The sequence below is a fragment of the Hyperoodon ampullatus genome (assembly GCF_949752795.1).
Source record: "Hyperoodon ampullatus genome assembly, chromosome: 13".
NCBI classification, from domain to species: Eukaryota; Metazoa; Chordata; class Mammalia; order Artiodactyla; family Ziphiidae; genus Hyperoodon; species Hyperoodon ampullatus.
Window position 1 is genome coordinate 7,210,027 of NC_136926.1, and position 18,554 is coordinate 7,228,580.

An 18,554-nucleotide genomic window follows, 5' to 3' on the forward strand; every position below is an offset into this window, starting at 1 on the left:
AGGGGTTCGTGCCCCGGTCCGCGAAAATCCCACATGCCACGGAGCGGCTGGGCCCGTGAGCCATGGCCGCTGAGCCTGCGCGTCCGGAGCCTGTGCTCCGCTGCGAGAGAGGCCACAACAGTGAGAGGCCCGCGTACCGCAAAAAAAAAAAAAAAAGAAGTAAGGTGTGTATAACCTTACCAAAATATTTTGTATCAGTTGGTTAACAAGATAACTCAGTTAATTAGAATACTAGCTTCTGAACATGCTGGCTTATTAAAACATTAATAGATTTTTTTGAAAGTTACCTAAAAATGACACTGCCAAAAACAAAAACGCACTCAAACTAAACAAAGTCCATCAGATTTTGTAGCAAAAAGCAATGATCTCTTGCCTCTTGCATGGTTGGGAACTAATCTCCAGTACTCGGTTTTGGGGTTAACATTTTTCTTGCAAGGAAACACACCTCCCTTTGCCTGGAGCCATCTCAGGAATCCACTTTCCCATCCTAGTGTGAGGATCTCAAGTAACAGATTTTGCAGCCAACCGAAATTAGTGGTAAAACCGCGTTTTGTTTTGTTTTTGTTTTTGGGTGGACTTGAAAGAAACATGGTTGCTGAAAACAGAGCCGTGTGCTTAAAAATGATTTGATTTTGGTTGGGTCTTAACACAAGCACAATACTGACGGGTGGATTAACGCAATTGGGAGGAGGGTTCGATTTACTTAAGCTTGAACTCTCCCACAGACGGATGGGGTTTTGGAGAGACTGAATTTCTACTGTTGAGACAAAATTGTCAGATATTCTTAGGAGGCTCAGGTCAGATGGAATGCCTCTTGGCAGATTTGTTTTTCCAAGGGCAAATAACATCTGCTCCGTCCTGGCTTCTCCGGCACACCTAAGGACAAGGCTGGCGAAGTCCCTTTATCGTGGGCTCTGGACACTCGGAGGAAAATCTAAGAACTCGAAGTACCTTAAAGGGTAAGAACCTCTCGTCTGAGAAAGGCGAACTGACCAGTGCGTGTGAGATGGGCTGGGGGCCCACGGAGAGGGTTCTCTGTGGTTCTTCGAAAGGCTGGGCAAGAGGAGAACACCCACGATGCCTAAAACAGGCCCAGCTGCGTGCTAACAGGTCCCTAAGCCTCCGCCGAACAAGTCAACGAGCATCGTTCCATTCGTCCTCGGGCCTCGGTGCAACTGTTTTCTCTACAAGGGTGGGTTCTCCTCGCCCGCCCCTCCAAGTCCCTGAAGAGCCCCAGTGCCGACCCCCACCAGCCTAGGGTAAAGCCGGTCCAGGGTAAACTTAGATCGGGTGTCCGGGCCGGCTTCACCTCACCGCCAGCGGGGCCTCAGGTCAATGCGCTGCGCGACTCAGGGTCGCAAACGGGGAAATTCACGGGTCCCAGCTCCCAGTCCTCTCTCCGGAGTCTCTAACAATCGTGGGCAACCGTGTGGGTGTCGGGCTTCTCCGCAGACGCTTACCTGACCTCAGGACTGGTGCTCCCGCCCCCAACGTTCTGGATGAACCGGAAGGGCCGCAGGAGCGGTAACGCAAACGCACTCCCGCGCCTGCGCACGCGCCGTACTCCTGCCGCAGCCCCCCTTCACAAACCCGAGCCCCCCGTCTTACTAACTGCGCATGCGGGAAGCTGAGGCTTCTTTCCCGCGTAGCTGCAGTAGGTGCCCAGAGAGCCAATCAGACGAGAGGACTTGACTGCAGCCCCGCCCCCCTCCACCCCGCTTCCGCGGGCATCGCACCTCCCTCTTTGGTGAGAGCTGGGGGCGGGACGGGGGAAGTGGACGCGGGCGCGCCGCGGCTCGGCCGTCTCCGCCCCCTTCCGAGCATCCAATCGCAACCAAGACGCCGGGCGCGCGCACGCTCCCTCGAGTTTAACGGTCGCGAGAGGTGCTCGCCCGACACTGACGTCGGCAGTGGGAACGGCGGCCAGGTAAGCGGCCGCCAGCCTGCGGGGAACTGCCGGCCTGCGGGGAGCTGCCGGTCGCGGGAAACAGGGGACGCGACTCGAAGACACCAAGTCAGCGGCCCCCTGAGTGTGCTGATGTGTTAGGGCGGGGGAAGACAACACTCGATAGACGCAACCTCAGCGGAGCCCGCGGCCGTGTGGGGGCTTTGCTCGCGGCAGTGCACCTTTTCTAGACTCTGCCCTTGAGTGACACCCGCGCGGCCCAATCGCTGAGCGCCTCTTCCCGAGGGGCGGGGGGCTTGAGGGATTTCTGTCTCTCTTTTTTTTTGACCAGCTTCCTGGGCTTACTTTGAGAATCACGATTGTAGTTGTTGGACCGGTGGTCTTAACTACAGCCTCCCTGCTGCCTACAATTTAGGCAACTGCGTGGGTTCTCCTCGCCTTCATACTTTAACCCGAGAGCCGCCGCCAGCAGCTGCGGTCTGGCTGTGAGCGCGAGAACGCCAGGATTTGGCCTCAAAACCTGAAATCATGCCTTCTTTCCCCCCCTCTCAGGCTCCCACCAAAGCAAAACGCCTGGTTAACTTTTATATTCTCAGCAGACCCCCATCAGTCGTTCCTCTACCCCGTAACTGCCTTTTCCTACTAGGAGCTGGGGCCATCGAAAGCGTCATATTTTGTTGACGGGAGATATAAAAGTCTCTCTTCTTATACCCAGTCTCCATCAGGTTCTTACACTTTTGCATTGTATATCTTTTCTTTTTTTTTAATTCACCTCCCACTCTCCCGCCCATTCCTCCCCACCCTCACGCTCTGCTGGGAAAGCATCACCGCATTTCAAGATCCATCTGGATCTACTGCATCCGGATTAACTCAACGGGGGAAATTATAGATGGGGTTGCAGGCCGATCCGCGTCCCTGGAGAGCTTGTGTTTTCCTGCTGGAAGAGCAAGGTGATTTGAATCCAGGTATTTTCGTTGCCAGATGGAAGGTGCAGCCCCTGACTTTTTCAATACCCCATTTGTCGTTGGTGATGGGCTGAGTCACTGGGGAGAAATCTGTTTAGCTAGGTCCGGTTACCCTTGGCCTTCACACCTGTCCCTGAAGGAAATGGTTCCTTTGTGAGCTGATGCTCTCAAGGTTGTGCTTTGTAAAACCAGGCCCTAGAAAGTGGGAACCTAGAGGAACCAGAATAATAGGTAGTTTTCCTCTCTTGCACCCCCTGAAATGTCTATCTTGTAAGCAGCGTATGTTTTCTGTATTCTTCCGCCTCCCCCACCCACTTACTCCTGGCTTTTTTTTTAAGGACATGAATTCCTTAAGCAGGAGGCATGCTGTTTGACTTGTTATAGCCAATTTACCTCTACATCTAGCTTCAGTTAAATTTTAGTGGACCTGGCAAATAGTTTATTTTTTAAGAAGTGATAACATGCACAGAGTACAAAAGTACTCTACGTATACAGTGTATAGTGCACTCCTTCCACTCCCGCCTTCCAGCCAGTGGGGAAACAACCACTGTTAACAGTTTAATTGGCTGTTTTCAGTACCAGATTCAGTACAGATACCAAGTAGTTCCCATTCATCTATTCACTGTATAAATCAACAAGCACGGATATTTGGTAGACTTTATTAAAGGAATGAACAAGGCACGTATCAATAAGTATTCCAGTTGTTACACAGTAGAATTGTGTCTGGAACCTTGATGATTAAGCACATAAAATTGTGAAATATTACCTGAAAAGATACTACTACTTCTGCAAATCAGAAGATTTGTAGATTTTTTATTGAGATATAATTTATATACCATAAAATCTACTCTTGTAAAGTGTACAATTCAGTGATTTTTAGTATATTCACAGAGTTGTGCAACCATCATCACTGTGTAATTCTAGAAGTTTTCATCTCCCCAAAAAGACACCCCATACCCATTTTGGTCACTCCCGTTCTCTCCTTCTCCCAGCTCCTGGCAGCTGTTAATCTGCTTTCTGTCTCTATAGATTTGCATACTCTAGATACTTCGTATAAATGGAATCCTACAATACGAAGCCTTTTATTGACCTTCTTTTACTTAGCATAATGTTTTTTTTTTGGCCACACCGCATGCAGCTTGCGGGATCTTAGTTTCCTGAATAGGGAGTGAACCTGGGCCCACGGCAGTGAAAGCTCTGAGCCCTAACCACTGGACTGCCAGGGAATTCCCTTTGCCATAATGTTTTAAATGTTTATCCACATTGTAGCATAAATCAGTACTTTATTCTTTTCTATGACTGAAAAATATTCCATTATACAGATACGCAACATTTATTTATCCATTCATCAGTTGATGGACATTTGGGTTGTTTCTGAATTTTGGCTATTATGAATAATGTTGCTACCCTTAATGGAGATTTGTATAAAAGGATCAAGGTTTCCACAGTCTTGAAAAGACAGTTGCTAGGTTTAATGGCTTTTTATAATAGTTTTTGTTCCTCATTCATTTTCAGACTCTCCTGGGACCTTCAGACATTTCACAGTCTGAATGTCAGCAACTGAAAATGCCTTTAGACGATGAAGCATCTGAAGATGACTCAGATTCAGTTTCTTCAAACAGTGCAAGAACCTACATTTTCCAGTGAGAGAGAGTAACAACTTCTGTACGCTATGGAAGATTTTGACTTGGGGAAACCCTTACAAAAAGCTTCACCTTCTGTAGAATCTGATATAAAAAATTCTCCCCATTCTCTTGGACTGAACTTAAGTACTAATAGGTAAGAATGGGATAGATTTTTTTTTAATGTAATGACAAATCAAAATAACTTTATTTGCGTAGTTTGCCAGTGCATCCAAATGGTGTCATAGTTACTGATTTGCATTGAAAAAACCCCAAAACTATGATCAGGAAGTGTTCAAGGACAGTTGTTTGGGTTAAGAATAGTTTCAGTCCTTTCATGTTTTTATTTCTCCCAGAGATGTACTTTTGCATGGGGAACATTGTGAAAAAGAATTTGTTTTGCTAGTTGGAGTTTTTTTACACTTTTTTTGTTTTCGGTAAATTACAGGTATATCTTTAAAATTTAGTTGTCTAACTATTGTTTCTCCATTTTGAAGTTAAGAGGACAAATAATGTTTCATATTGCAGAAATACCTCACCAATCTGGAAAGTAGCAATTAAAGTTGAATACTAGGAAGTAAGCAAAAAAGCGGGCTCTGAGTTGACAAAGTAGATGCTATCAAACCATGCGTTTTATGCATTTTCTTTTTAAACTATCCCATGTTTGGTTTGTTTTTAATCAGGGCCTGTTTATTCTCATTTTGTACATAGTCTGGCAAGTTGATTATTTGGTTTCTAAATTACAGTAGGTTAAAAACAGTAAAGAGGCAGGGACCACTGGAGAGGAGATCACCTATAAAAAGCAGGTATAATAAAACAAAAGCACAGCAATCTGGGGCCTACTGGTAAAGGAGCAAATTTACACACAGTAATAGGTCTTGAAGAAATTGTGTATTTTAAATAAATTAATTCCTTTCAAAATTTGTTCATTCTTTGGCCTCAGGAGGAATTTAAGGCAGCTTACAAGAATACATAAAAGAAGAGGAGAAAGCATAAATTAAAATAGGGAGGAAAAAAAAAATAGGGAGGAAAGGGGGAAAAAAAAAAAGCATGGGATAAGGTCCAGAAATGTTTGCCATCGTAATCTATACCCACTTCCGAATGTTGGCCACGCTTTTTGTTTCCTGTATCATTTGACAGCCCCTTTGAAACCCACTTCTAGGAGAAACCCCTTTTAGAACATAGTGTTTGATTTACTTGGAGGAACTTAAATGTGCCTTTCTAATGAAAATTATGTAACTGAACCGTCTCCCTTTTCATTGTGACTGGCAGTTCAACTGGCCAAATTTAAACTTGATTATTACACAACTATAATTGTATATTTAACACTTAATGGACAACATATTATGTTCTTTCCCTTGAATTTTTATTAGTATTTTCTCTGATCCTCTTTATTATTTTACTGTTATTTTCATTAGTGTCCTCTTTTTTGCAAATTGTTTGTGAAACAAATCAGAGTATCAATAAATAAAGTGACCTTTCAACGGTTAGAATTTAAATAAATTTTAATGTCCCTAATTATGCCTTGTGGGTTTATAAAACAAATCTGAAATAAACTCATCTCAGATTTGGAAAAGCAGTCCTCCTGGAAAGAATCAGTGCTATTTTATGCACTGAATAGGCTAAATAAGTCCTGAATATTTGCCGCTAATTTGGTTGGCACTACTTTTATTCAGAGACGGTGCAAAGATAAGCATCACCTTATCACACCAAATTAGGGGGATCCAGTTAACAAGACTTGACTGTAATTCTGGGCAATGGAGAAAGAATCTCCATAACAATAAAGGGCTGTTCTTAAAGTGGGGTGAAATAATCCTCTGGAATAATTTAGATCAGAGTAGCTTAGAATTTTTCTTATTGTTTAGCAGAAACTTTTATTTTCTGCTGTACTCTGGACTGTTCTCTCGCTTCTGAAGAAGGTTTTTCTGTTGTGTTCTTAAGAATACAATTAAGTGCTGCCTGTCTTTTCACTGCTGTTTTCCCTTCATGGACAAACTTGTGATCAGATTTTCAGCAAATGAGGTGCCATTAAGAAGGATTAAATATCAGTAGTTTTGTACTGCTCTGCTAAATCTTGAACTGCTGAATTATTCAACACTTTGGTAGAATGAAGAAAACCATTTGAATTATTTATGTTTCAACAGAAGTAGTCCCCACCTTAGTACAAATGGGGTATCCTCTTTCTCAGGGAAGACCAGACCGTCTGTAATTCAAGGTACAGTTGAAGTCCTAACCTCTTTAATGCAAGAGCTACAAAACAGTGGAAAGACTGATTCGGAACTTTGGAAAAACTGTGAGGTATCTAGTTTTGTTTTATTTCTGGAATTAAAAAAATAGTTCTATTTATAAATATGCCTGTACTAAACTCTAAATTATTAGAAATTTATATCCTAAAGAGCATGATACTTAAGTTATTGCTAGAATAAAGTGGTCAAGGATATTAATTAGGGAACAATATAGAACAAATGTGAAAAATGATCAAAGGTATGTTTTAACAATATATTAGTGATTAGACATTCTAATTTATACTTCAAATGTGAACTAAAATATTGTCTTTGTTCATAAAAATGAGAATTCCAAAATTATTGATATTGTTACTAATTCTGATCTTTTAAGTAACTTATACAGAATTGTCATCATTTTGTAAAACCTAAATCCACTTTGAAATATTTCTAATTATAAAGTAAGGCTTCTGTTTAATACCTTATCGCATTTAGCTGTGCTACATTGACTTATATTGGTTGTTCAGGTCAAGTGGTTCTTTTTTTTGTCCATAGGTTAAATTGTGACATAAAAATTTAACAGTTAAAAGAATACTTATAAATAAGTTTTGTTTCATGGAATAATGCCCAAGATAGACTTTTCCAAGGCTACAGTTGGTAACACTTCGTAGAAATGTGTAAAATATTATTATTAAATTCTTTAGAGAGCAGTGGATTTTGTTGTAAGTGTTAATCATAGTTTTAAAACTATGTAGAATAAATGGAATAAAAGATTATCTGGTTTAAGAATTCAGCAGCAGCCACCCCTAAGTGTAATTACTTATATTCATTATCCATAATCATTGGAGTTATAAAAATGACTATTATGGCAAACTTAAAAGAAAGCTGAGTTTTAAGTTTTGATACCTTTTTTTTTCCATATAACAATCAGTATGTGCTAATGCAAAAGACCTATAAAATGCCATTGTAAAATGATGTAAATAATAATGGAATGTTTTATGAAATGCTTCCCCTAGTATACTTACTCATTAGCTTATAATACCTGAATTGATACGCTTTAAAAAAAAAATGAGGCATTGCATCAATGTGGCTTGACTTCTGGCAAATTCATTTTTAAGTAGAAATTGTTACTTTTAGTCTTTGAAATCAACATCTTAAATCAGAATCAGAATATATTTGTGAATTTAAGACACAGATGATTACAAGCCAGAATACCAACCAGGTACTTACACCTTTTAATATTTGAACTGGTTTCTTTCTTTCTGCCCTTTGTTCTCCTGTGATCTAACAGATTATTTTTATTCCGTTCAGTATTAATTGACTACTTAATTTTTATAATGTAGACATATAATTGATTATTCACTGAAGAACTTCTTAAGCTATTTCTTACTTTGACAGAATATGAAATACTTTTTTGGCCATTTCAGTAAAATTTCTTGAATTTGTTTTGTGTGTTTTCATAGCCTGTGAAAATAAAAGTCTCTGATGCTTTAGGGTAATGATTTAGAAAGAATGGGAAGGTAATGATAGCGCAAGTCTTATTCCTGACTCTTTCCTGAATTTCATGTTTACATCTTTCTTTTGGAATAGTAACATTTGTCAGACTTCTACCACTTACAAGAAACGAATCTATATTATTACAGTAAAGAACTAAACCTCCACAGAGCTCTGGAAGAGATCTGGGGATGACCTGATTCTTTAGAATTCCTTTATAAAGCATCTCTTCTGGGATTCTTAAGTTTATCACTGCTTAAACTTGGGAAGGTTATGTATTTTTATTAGATCAGGAAAGAATCTTTTAAGGCATTTCCATAGAAATACTTTAATACATTCTTAAGTGCTTGCTCATATTTCTATGATTGTAAGAAAAATTTAAAAGCACATCATTAACTAAATTATTTTAGCATTTTAACAATTTAGCACTATTGATTATGTATATAATAGTAATAGTTATGTGATAATTATTGAGTATTTGCCAGGCAGTATACTAGATACTTTCTGTCAGTGGCACTCAACCTTATTGGACCCAAAGCCCTCTTTTTATAACAGTTTTCAAAATAACATCAACTTATATTGTCCTGAAATTAAATTCACAGATAATATAACCTGCCTGTATCTGCTTGAAAAAAAAAAATCAGGGTAATGTCCTAACTGTGCTATAAAAGAGGAATAATAGTTACTTATAATAAGATAATATGTAAATGTATAAATACTCAGACATATCCACATTAGAAAACATAATGTAGCAGCAGTCTGGTGTTTACCTCTAGGTAGACTCACCTTGAACGCAGCAGCTATCAACACAGACTGATACATCTGCCTTGCACTGATGATCCAGCACTGCAACTGGTGACATGATTTTTTGAAATGGTGACTCATTTCTGAGCAAGTTCTGAAACATCTTGGTAGTTGCATTCCTGGACAATTTGGTGATTTGAAAACTATGCAAAATATGTATCATTTTTATAATATAAAATGGACACATTGTCAGGGACTATCCTGTGATTTGTATCCCTGGATCCTGCCCACTAAATGCTAATGGTACTCCCGCTATCCTTGTGACAACCATGACCTCACAGATTTTCAAAATATAGTTCCCCCATTGAGACCACTGCTTTACGTGCATCACATTTAAATTTAAAATGTAGTCCTCTCAGCCACCTATGAGGTGTTGCTGTTCCCCTTTTATAAATTAGGAAACTGAGGCATAAGGAAGTTAAATTTACTTGTTCAGGACCACCCAGGTTGTTGGTGGAGAGGCGGGAGTCTGGCTTGGGAAAAGCCCATAGGAAGTTTCCCAGGCCAGACTAGAGCAGCGGATGGCAGCAGCCCCGTTCAGGCTAATAGCGCCAGGCACCTGGGCTCAGGGGAAAACTCGGCGCCCATGCCCTCCAGCAGTACGTAAGATGCCGGTGGTATACATAGGTTTAGTTGGAAATGAATAATAGCCCTTCTTAATAATTAAGTGTATAATGTTATTCACAGTTTTAAAAATATCCTTAAATTAGCTTACTTAAAATTAAAACATTAACAATAAAATCTGACTTGGAAAAACAAAGTCTCCACTAATTTATGGCCTGAATGAACTCTATTCATTTGTATCCTAAATAAGAAAATGATGATAAGGATGTGATTAATCTCAAGTGTCTCACATACTATGAAGCCATTTTTTGTTAAGTAAATTGTTATTCTATCATAATTTAGTTTTATGTGAATAATAACTTTATTAGGATAAAAATAACCCCTAAAGGTATAGGGGTATAACTGTATAAGAAAACTGTTGCCTGATGATTTCTTTTATGTTTTGATTAATATAAGATACTTTATAAGTTGAGAAGGTAAGGGACTTGATTTGGTCTAACCCACCTTGTCCTGAAGTCAGTTGATTTAGAATTCACGCTTCCTATCAGTACCATCGTATTTCATTTTAAGGCTTCCTTTTCCAGTCTTGAGGTTTTCTCCCCTTTACCTTAATACCGTTATACAGGTTTCAACTTAATTCTGTTATATAAGTGGCTTTCACCATGAACCTGAAGGGTCTCTGGATTCTGTAGTCTATAATACCAAGAAAAGCGCAGCTAGCAGTATCCATTGTTATACACTCGTTTAGACTGTGTATCTGAGTGTCCACTCTTGGCCTTGTGTCCTAGGTGCTGGAGATGGGGTGGGCGCGGGGTGGGAGAGAGACAGGCTAACCAGGAGAACAAGTGAGAGACTTTCCGACTGTGGTAAACGCTCCGAAGGAACTAAACAGGGTGCCAAGAAAGAGAGAGCGCGACTGTGAGGGTGGTCCGGGAAACTCTTCGAGAGAAGATGATAATTGAGCTGAAATCGCAGGGGGGGAGGAAGCCAGCCATGTTGAGAGCTGCGGAGAGGGCTTTCCAGGTAGAGGGTACAGCTAGTGCGAGACTTTTGAGGCGGAAGACAGTTTTGGCGTGTCCAGGGAACAGAAGGGGGCCAGCGACGCTGGTGTGTGTCGAGAAAGGGACAGAGAGACTTGAGATGAAGCTGGGAGGCGTAGCTGAGCCAGATCACGCAGGGCGCCCTAGGGAATGACCGGAGTGGAAAGGCACCGAAAGGTTTTAAACAGGGAAGCCAGTTGTGGTAGCTGCTTGTTGACATTGCATGTTATTACATACGGTCTGCTACTGAAAGTAGACCAGCCCTTAGATTGAATTCAGCCTCTGGAGAAGTCCGTGCCCCCTCTCCTCCCGTGGTTTGGCCTAGTCTAGTGATAAGAGCACTTAACTACTCTTGGGGGTCAGGATGGATCAGGACCTAAAAGTGGCCGTGAAGGGAATTATAGGTCACTTCCACAGGTTTTCAGAGTCATTTTTTCATTCTTTTTCAGCTGCAGTGCTTTAATATCTGACTCTAAAAAAGGTTTTTTTAACTTGAAGAACAACTAAATTAGGGATCAAATTCTCCTACTACTAAACTATTTGTTGTTTTAAGATGTGGGATTCTTTTTCTGGGTCCAGGTTAGTGTTTAAGAAAACCATTAGGTGTTACGAGGAAAGGAAGAGGAACTTAAGACAAATGTAAAGTACAGCTGGCAGCAGTTATTCATTAATCAGAAATGGTAGCAGATGACATCAAATCAAGATGCCATTTGAAAAAGAAGATTTACTCAGACCCTCAAATTTACCCAGACCACAGGTAACATAAGAAAGGGGTGCCCAAGCCTATGTCCGTGTACTTTTGCATTAAATATAGTTTTATAATTAATTTAGCTAATGACTTTTACATTAAAAATACATTTTTAAAAAAGGCTCTTTCCCACTGGAGGAAGATTTCTGTGAAGTATTAGGTTAAAAATTTATGTTTAACTAAAATATTTTATAATTTACTAGACCAGGTGGTTACAGCTATTCAATTTGGTGGAAAAACAATGCCAAGAGCAGATAGTTGCCCAGCAGGAACAGTTCCACAACCAAATTCAAGTAAGTTCTTTATATTGATTCTTGTTTTTATATTGTAAGATTTGCAGAAGAACCACTTAGTTAATTTTTTTCCCCTTTTTTTTGGGAGAAGGAAGGATTCATTACTTGCAGCAAATAAGGAGAACACCGGGGATCTTTTCCCAAAGCAGTGTCTCCCCAAACTGCAAAACTGGGGAAGTTTTAAACTAAGGGTACGTGCATAATCGTGAGGGGGCTTAAGCAGAGGAGAACTCAGCGTAGAATTGGGACAAAGGTCCACAGAGTCCAAGCTTTAGTTGATTGAAGGCCGGAGGGTCAGCATCATCATTCCATCCTCCACCTGGGTGGGGGCCTGAGTTCCTGGTGTCAGCACTTACTGAAGCTCAGGTTCTTTATGTCTCATCCCAGGAAGAATGCAGTGAGAGACAAAGTGATAGGCAAGAAGTAGATTTATTTATTTAGAGGTACGCATTCCAAATATAGGACTCGGTCTGTCTCAAAAGGTGAGAGTGGCCCTGGGAGAAATGCCAGAGTGTGGGCCATCTCAAAGGTCCCAATTAGTTAGTTCTTTATATCAGTTTTGTTTATAAACTAAATATAATGCACATGTGTCATCTTTAGGGTAATATCTCTTATTTTTAAATACAATATTTTAAGACATTTATAAAAATGTGATGTTAATATACATCCTTAGCCAACTCTGTAACTTTTTATTTTCAGCGTATACAGAAGGAGATAAAAAATTTAGTCAAGTTACAGACCAATAATGCTTCCTGGGCTTCCTGTGATAGAAGTTCTTTAAGCAGACAAATATCTTCAGAAAGTCAAATGGGTTTTTTTTCTGAAAACAGTGAGAGAAATGAATCTGTTTTCAGTTATCCCAAGTCTAAAGAACCTGAAATGCAGCAAGAAACATCCATGTCACAACCAGACTGCAATGTGGATAGTAGCTCAGTGAGCAGTGGGTATGGTACCTTTTGTGCCTCAGAACTAAATACCTACAAATCTAAGGACGCTCAAGAATTCATGGAGCACGCAGAGGTTTCTAAAGGACAGTCTGGAGCACCGGTGGTGCAAACGGAGTCACTTGTAGATGGTGTGAAAAACCAGAGTTTTTATATACATACAAATGAAGAGTTTTGTGCATCTTTAAAGGAAGATACTCCCATTTTTCCTGATGAATTTGAACACAGTTTTCTTGGTGAAAATAAGATTTCGGAAGTATACAGTGGAAAAACAGATAAGTAAGTAGAATTTCTCCATCACTTGAAGGGAGTTTGACTTGTTTATTACATTTATAATAAGCTAAACATGTTTAGTAAATACAGCTCCTTTTAGTTGGAATGAGATGTGTTCGAATGTCTATCAGTTTTATCAAATTGTTTTATTTACTGCCTGTGGAAAAAACTGAAATTAACAAAGCACACTACATGCTAACGACATCTGTCTTCCCATTTACAATGTTATAAGACTACTAAAACTCTTAAGGTGAGAGGCCTTGCCAGAAAAAATACCTTTTGTATTTTCTAGTCACTATCGACTTGCTGAAATTAGAGTATAGGACTGCATCAACAGTGGAATTTTGTCACACATGTTCATATAATTTAAAACAAAAAATTATATACAAGCATACTCAGTTTTATGTTTTTTGTTTATAAGAAGAGATTTTGTAAGTTAAATGACATTTTGATCGACCCAGGTAAAAGAAACTTTTGGTAAAAGAAACTTTGGCTGAATGTTTGTAAAGCAAATAATCACTTAAAATTATGTTCCGTTTTATGTCTCTGAAATATGTCATCCAGTGTAAGGTATTTTGCTGTGGCAACACAATCTTGGGTACCCATAAGTATAATTATAAGTCCATCTAAATAAGTATGCTTTCACTGTGGAGATATACTGAGTACTTGAAGGGGCCACTGTGGTGGTTTTTGTTCTGTTCCATGGCTACAGACTATAAGTATTGTTAGTCACTGCTAGTCAGTCTTTTTTCATTTTGCCTTTAATAGTAAGATGTTGTAAAAAGAAATTTATGTGAATCAATAAAAATCCATCCTCTCTCTGCTATTAGAAAAACAACTCAAAGCATTTTCCACTGACATAGTATCTACTAGTGTTTAGTTTTATTTGTGAAGGACAGCATTTAAAGAGAGGTGTTTTGTTTTTTTCTTTTTAAATAGTAAATCTATAACATCATGGGCTCAAATGCTGAGGCAGAACCAACCAAAGAGAGCACATAAAGAAGAGGGGTGTTCAAAATCTATGCAAGGAAATGAGCAAACCAAAAAATCACCAATTGAGAAAGTAGGTGATCAGTCACTTGACTCTGGCATGCTTCATCTATGGACAATTAGGATAATTATGTTGAGTTTACCACATGTTCATTAACATAAGTTTTTTGCCCTTTGTTTTGTATTGTTAATTTGTTCCATTGACATATCTTTTTTGGTGTCTCAAAGGATGGGAAACAATGCTCCAATTAGTGGTTCTTTAGTAGGCCGGAAATCAAAACCAATGAGGGATAAAGTACTACTAAAAAAAAAAATGAAACATTTTGTAAAGGTCCTAATTCTCTTTGTACTGCAAATGTTTACATTTAGCCAGAGAGTAATACATTGTTTTTTTAAAAACCCTCAAATAATTTGTTCTACTGCTAAGTTGTAATAAGTAGTACTCTATGTGTGAATGCTTTAAGATGCCATTATAAAAACAGTTGAAGCTTGGACAACTCTGAATTTATAATCCAAATTGTAAGAGATTGAATGTTTAAATTCTAAGCATTCATTTAAATTCCTTTTGCTCATATAGCAGCTGCTTTTGTTAAAGAGCTGTAGCTACTGAGTAAGGTTGAAACATCTTTAAAGACCTTTTGGCCTAAATTGTCATAGAATAACATTGTTTAGTATATAATACATTGAAATCGCAAAGTCAAGTCTCTCTACAAACTTGATTCCTTTAGAAACTGGCCATCCTAAATATAGTCTTTCCATCTTCCTTTGAAAAAGATCTATTAAAGAACAGAAGTTGTGGGGACATTCCTGGTGGCGCAGTGGTTAAGAATCCGCCTGCCAATGCAGGGGACACGGGTTCGAGCCCTGGTCTGGGAAGATCCTGCATGCTGCAGAGCAACTAAGCCCGTGCGCCACAACTACTAAAGCCTGTGCTTCTAGAGCCCATGTTCCGCAACAAGAGAAGCCCCCGCAATGAGAAGCACATGCACTGCAATGAAGAGCAGCCTCTGCTCGCCGCAGCTCCGGAAAGCCCGCACACAGCAACAAAGACCCAACGCAGCCAAAACTAAATTAATTTAAATGAAAAGAATGGAAGTCGTAAGAAGGCAGTCCCCCAGCCTTCATAAGGCAATATTTCTCTTTCAGTAAATTTTCTTTCTTCAGCCCATGATACTTAGGCTTCTTGAAATCATCATTTTTTTTTAACTTACTCAGATTTGTGTTGAGGGAAATGAAGGTGAAGAAGCTACATGAACCATCAAGCCTTGGGGGCTGGTGCTGTATTGGTAGCTCTGTTCTTTTGAACCTGTGTGCCATCAAGCATGGTATATCCTTATTTGGTGTGGTGGCATAAAAGCATTTGGAGGCTGAGGTGGAAGTTGTTTTTTTCATTGGAATAGGTTGGCAGAAATGGAGAATGTTTTCATATATAGTAGCTTCATTTTTTCTGTTTTTACCTTAACTGAAACTTAGTTTGTGGAGACTTTTTCACTTCTGATGAACTTTGGATTTGTGGTGTGTAACTTGGTGGATTCACTGTCTTTTGTGACTGTGGATCGGTATTTGTTCTGTGTAGCCCTGTGGTTTCCAGAATTTGCTGCACATTGGAGTCACCTGAGGAGCCTTAAAAATCTACTGATGACTGGCCACCCACCCCAGGCGGTCTGTCTTCATTGGTGCAGTTGTGACCTATGATCAGGTGGTTTAAAAGCTCCTCAGGTGATTCTTATGTTCTGTAAAGCTTGGAACCAATGATCTAGCCTAATTTTCTCCCTTGATTCAGTGGAGAATCAGACAAGCAGCTGAAGGATCAGAGACACTGCCTGAGAAATAAGCCCTTGCGGGGATAGGTCTACCTAGTAGCCCGTTCTGCCTCTGGGGATGTCAGTTGTGCAAAGGGTAAAGTTGTGATGAGGGCATGATTCTCTTTGAATTTTTCCTTTTCTTTGATCATCTCTGGACAAGTTTTATTTTTCCTATTTTTTAAAGGTGAATTAGATATTTTTGCTATTAAATCATTAGGGGAATCAAGTTTCTTTGGTATGTCCAAGTTTTAAATGGCTTTCAGGTAGTGGTGATTATTGAATCAGACACCACACCTGAAATGCACTTCTTACCTGCATAATTCTGAATCAAATTCTGTGGATTCACAAAAGTTGGAACTTTCTTCTTTAGTTCATCCTTTCTCTTCTCCCACTGTTTTTTTTCCATTTTCAGTCTAAATCCAGGGAATCTTTATGATCAGAATTCTCTTGGGATCCAATTTTCTTTTTATACAAGGTAGTTTATTTTGGGTCCTAGCTATTTTGAAGCATGTCTTGAAATTGGATATTGTTTAGCACAAGGATTTTCCAAAGCTCAAGTCAGTCTTTGTTTCCTTGGTCCTTTGTCTGGGACAGACTGGCTGTTACCATATCCCCAGGTGTGGGCTCCATGGTGGTTTTTCAGATGCTGCTAGACTGTTACTGATGAAGATCCTGTGCTAGGCTGAGGCCAGCTTCTTGGGAAGGGCTTTCCTTGCACCATACTTTCGTTGTTCTTTAAAAGCCGGGCCTGTTTTCTTCAGCCGATGCCTTGTGGCCCAGAAGAGTGCAGCAGGCAGCCGTGTGAGGTGAGCCCCCTCCAGCCAAGGGGGCGTGTGTCGACTGAGCACATTAAGGTTTACACCAAAGAACCAGGAAAAAGTCAAAATATTTTAATTGGGATTTTTCACTTATTCTTCTGTAGTCAGCTTCTCTTGGTCTGTTAAGTACAGAGATGCGACAGAAATTTGAACAGGTAGGCGTATTAGGAGAGACATTTGATGAAAAGGAGGCTAAAGTGGTTTAGCCTCAGAAGGCTGAGGGGATAAGCCCTCCTTGGTATGTAGAATGGCATCAGCTTAGTGTGCTTTTGCTTTTGCAGTGGGTTCACAGGTGGTTGTAAGCAAATAGAGCTAAATACTTTTTAACAGGAATTAAAAGTTTGATGGTGGTGAAACTGATAAGAAAAATTCCGATGAAAATCACATATCTCTCTGGGGAAACACAGATTTCTTGTGACAGTGCCAGAGATATTGTGAGGAGAGTTTAGCTTAGAATTTTTATTAGAATTGAGGATAAGTAAGCACTTTTAGCCTTTTCTGGTAACCAATTATTTGCATATAAGATGTAGTCTACTATTTAAAGTTCATATTAATTATTGATATGCAGTTTTCAGAGTTGATTTATTGTAGTCTTAATGATAAAAATGAATTGTTATGGCTTTTACACTAATTTTTATACTAAATGACTTTAATTCTAGGCACTTGAAGTTTCTTTTGGAAGTCGATGGCAAATTATAAATACATTTTCTTTTTTTTTTTAATTAATTTATCTTTGGTTGTGTTGGGTCTTCGTTGCAGTGCGTGGGCTTTCTCTAGTTGTGGCGAGTGGGGGCTACTCTTCATTGCTGTGAACGGGCTTCTCATTGCAGTGGCTTCTCTTGTTGCAGAGCACGGGCCCTAGGTGCGCAGGCCTCAGTAGTTGTGACACGCGGGCTCAGTAGTTGTGGCTCGCGGACTCTAGAGCACAGGCTTAGTAGTTGTGGTGAACGGGCTTACTTGCTCCGCGGCACGTGGAATCTTCCCGTACCAGGGCTCGAACCCGTGTCCCCAGCATTGGCAGGCGGATTCTTAACCACTGCGTCGCCAGGGAAATCCATAAATACGTTTTCTTTCTGAACTCATAATGTCTGCTTCCGGTTTCCTCCTTCATCTCCACAGAGAATCAAAACAAACTTTTGTAAATTACACAGGAATAGAAAATCCTTCATTGTTAATTCCTGTCATTTTGCAATTCTTGTAACCATGGGGAAAACCAGGCTTTCTTTCTTTGTGAACCTCTGAAAGTTTCTCTATGCCTGGGTTTGACACCTGGCTCTTATTCTTTGTGTCAGCAGTTTGTGCCTAATGATTTTTAGCTGGCAACTAATGGCTTTCTTTCTTGAATTGTAGTCTGATTTCACTGCTGCTACACATTCTCGAGCTTTTTACCTCAACAAACCAGATGAGAGTCCAAATTGTTGGATGTCTGATTCAGGAACAGGTATGATACTTATATTTCTAAGGAGTTTTTTTCAAAATAATAACGTGCACATTTCTCATAGGGTGATAATCATGTATATTAGAGTGGTTTCTGTAAAAGTAGTATGTGTTGTCTTGTGCCTCTGGTAGCTGTAACTTCCTTACTTGCCTTACTTTGTGTTACAAGTTCTGTAAAGGTAGAAAGAAGTACTTTTGCAGTTATTTCAAACAGCTGCAAAAATCATCTCAGCATTTTTCAGATACTCCAAAATGAATTAAGAAATTCAAACTGTCTGTAAGCCATTCTTTACTCTCCACGGTGAGCTTATTTTAGCTTTAATGGCTTTACATACTGACTCCTTTTTCCCTCAATCCCACATCCAGTTCAGGATGAATTAGCTTTGCCTTGTGAAAATTACCATGATCCGATCACCTGTCACCACCTTCCTGCTCTCACCCTACCAGAGCCCCATCACCTGTCCCCTGGGTTCCCGCGAGCTTCCTAACCAGCCTCCCTGCTTTCACCCCTGCAGCTTCCATCTGTTCTCAACACAGTAGCCAATGTGATCCTTTTTAAAGACAGGTCAGATCTTGTGACTCCTCCGCTCAAGCCCTGCGGTGGTTCCACTTCCCGCAGAATAACAGCC

At 40.0% G+C, this 18,554-nt stretch overlaps 1 protein-coding gene across 1 annotated transcript in view; it reads left to right on the forward strand.

The window, feature by feature from the left end:
• Positions 1 to 4,543: 4,543 nt before the first annotated feature.
• The window catches only part of MPHOSPH9 (M-phase phosphoprotein 9), a gene marked incomplete at its 5' end in the record, with an annotated part of 50,027 nt that continues 36,016 nt past the window's right edge, over positions 4,544 to 18,554 (forward strand). Inside the window, 6 exons of the mRNA XM_079717272.1 lie at positions 4,544 to 4,650; positions 6,638 to 6,791; positions 11,569 to 11,658; positions 12,358 to 12,881; positions 13,815 to 13,938; positions 17,839 to 17,929. Of these exons, the coding sequence (XP_079573398.1) occupies positions 4,544 to 4,650; positions 6,638 to 6,791; positions 11,569 to 11,658; positions 12,358 to 12,881; positions 13,815 to 13,938; positions 17,839 to 17,929 (1,090 nt within the window). The remainder of the gene's footprint in view (positions 4,651 to 6,637; positions 6,792 to 11,568; positions 11,659 to 12,357; positions 12,882 to 13,814; positions 13,939 to 17,838; positions 17,930 to 18,554) is intronic.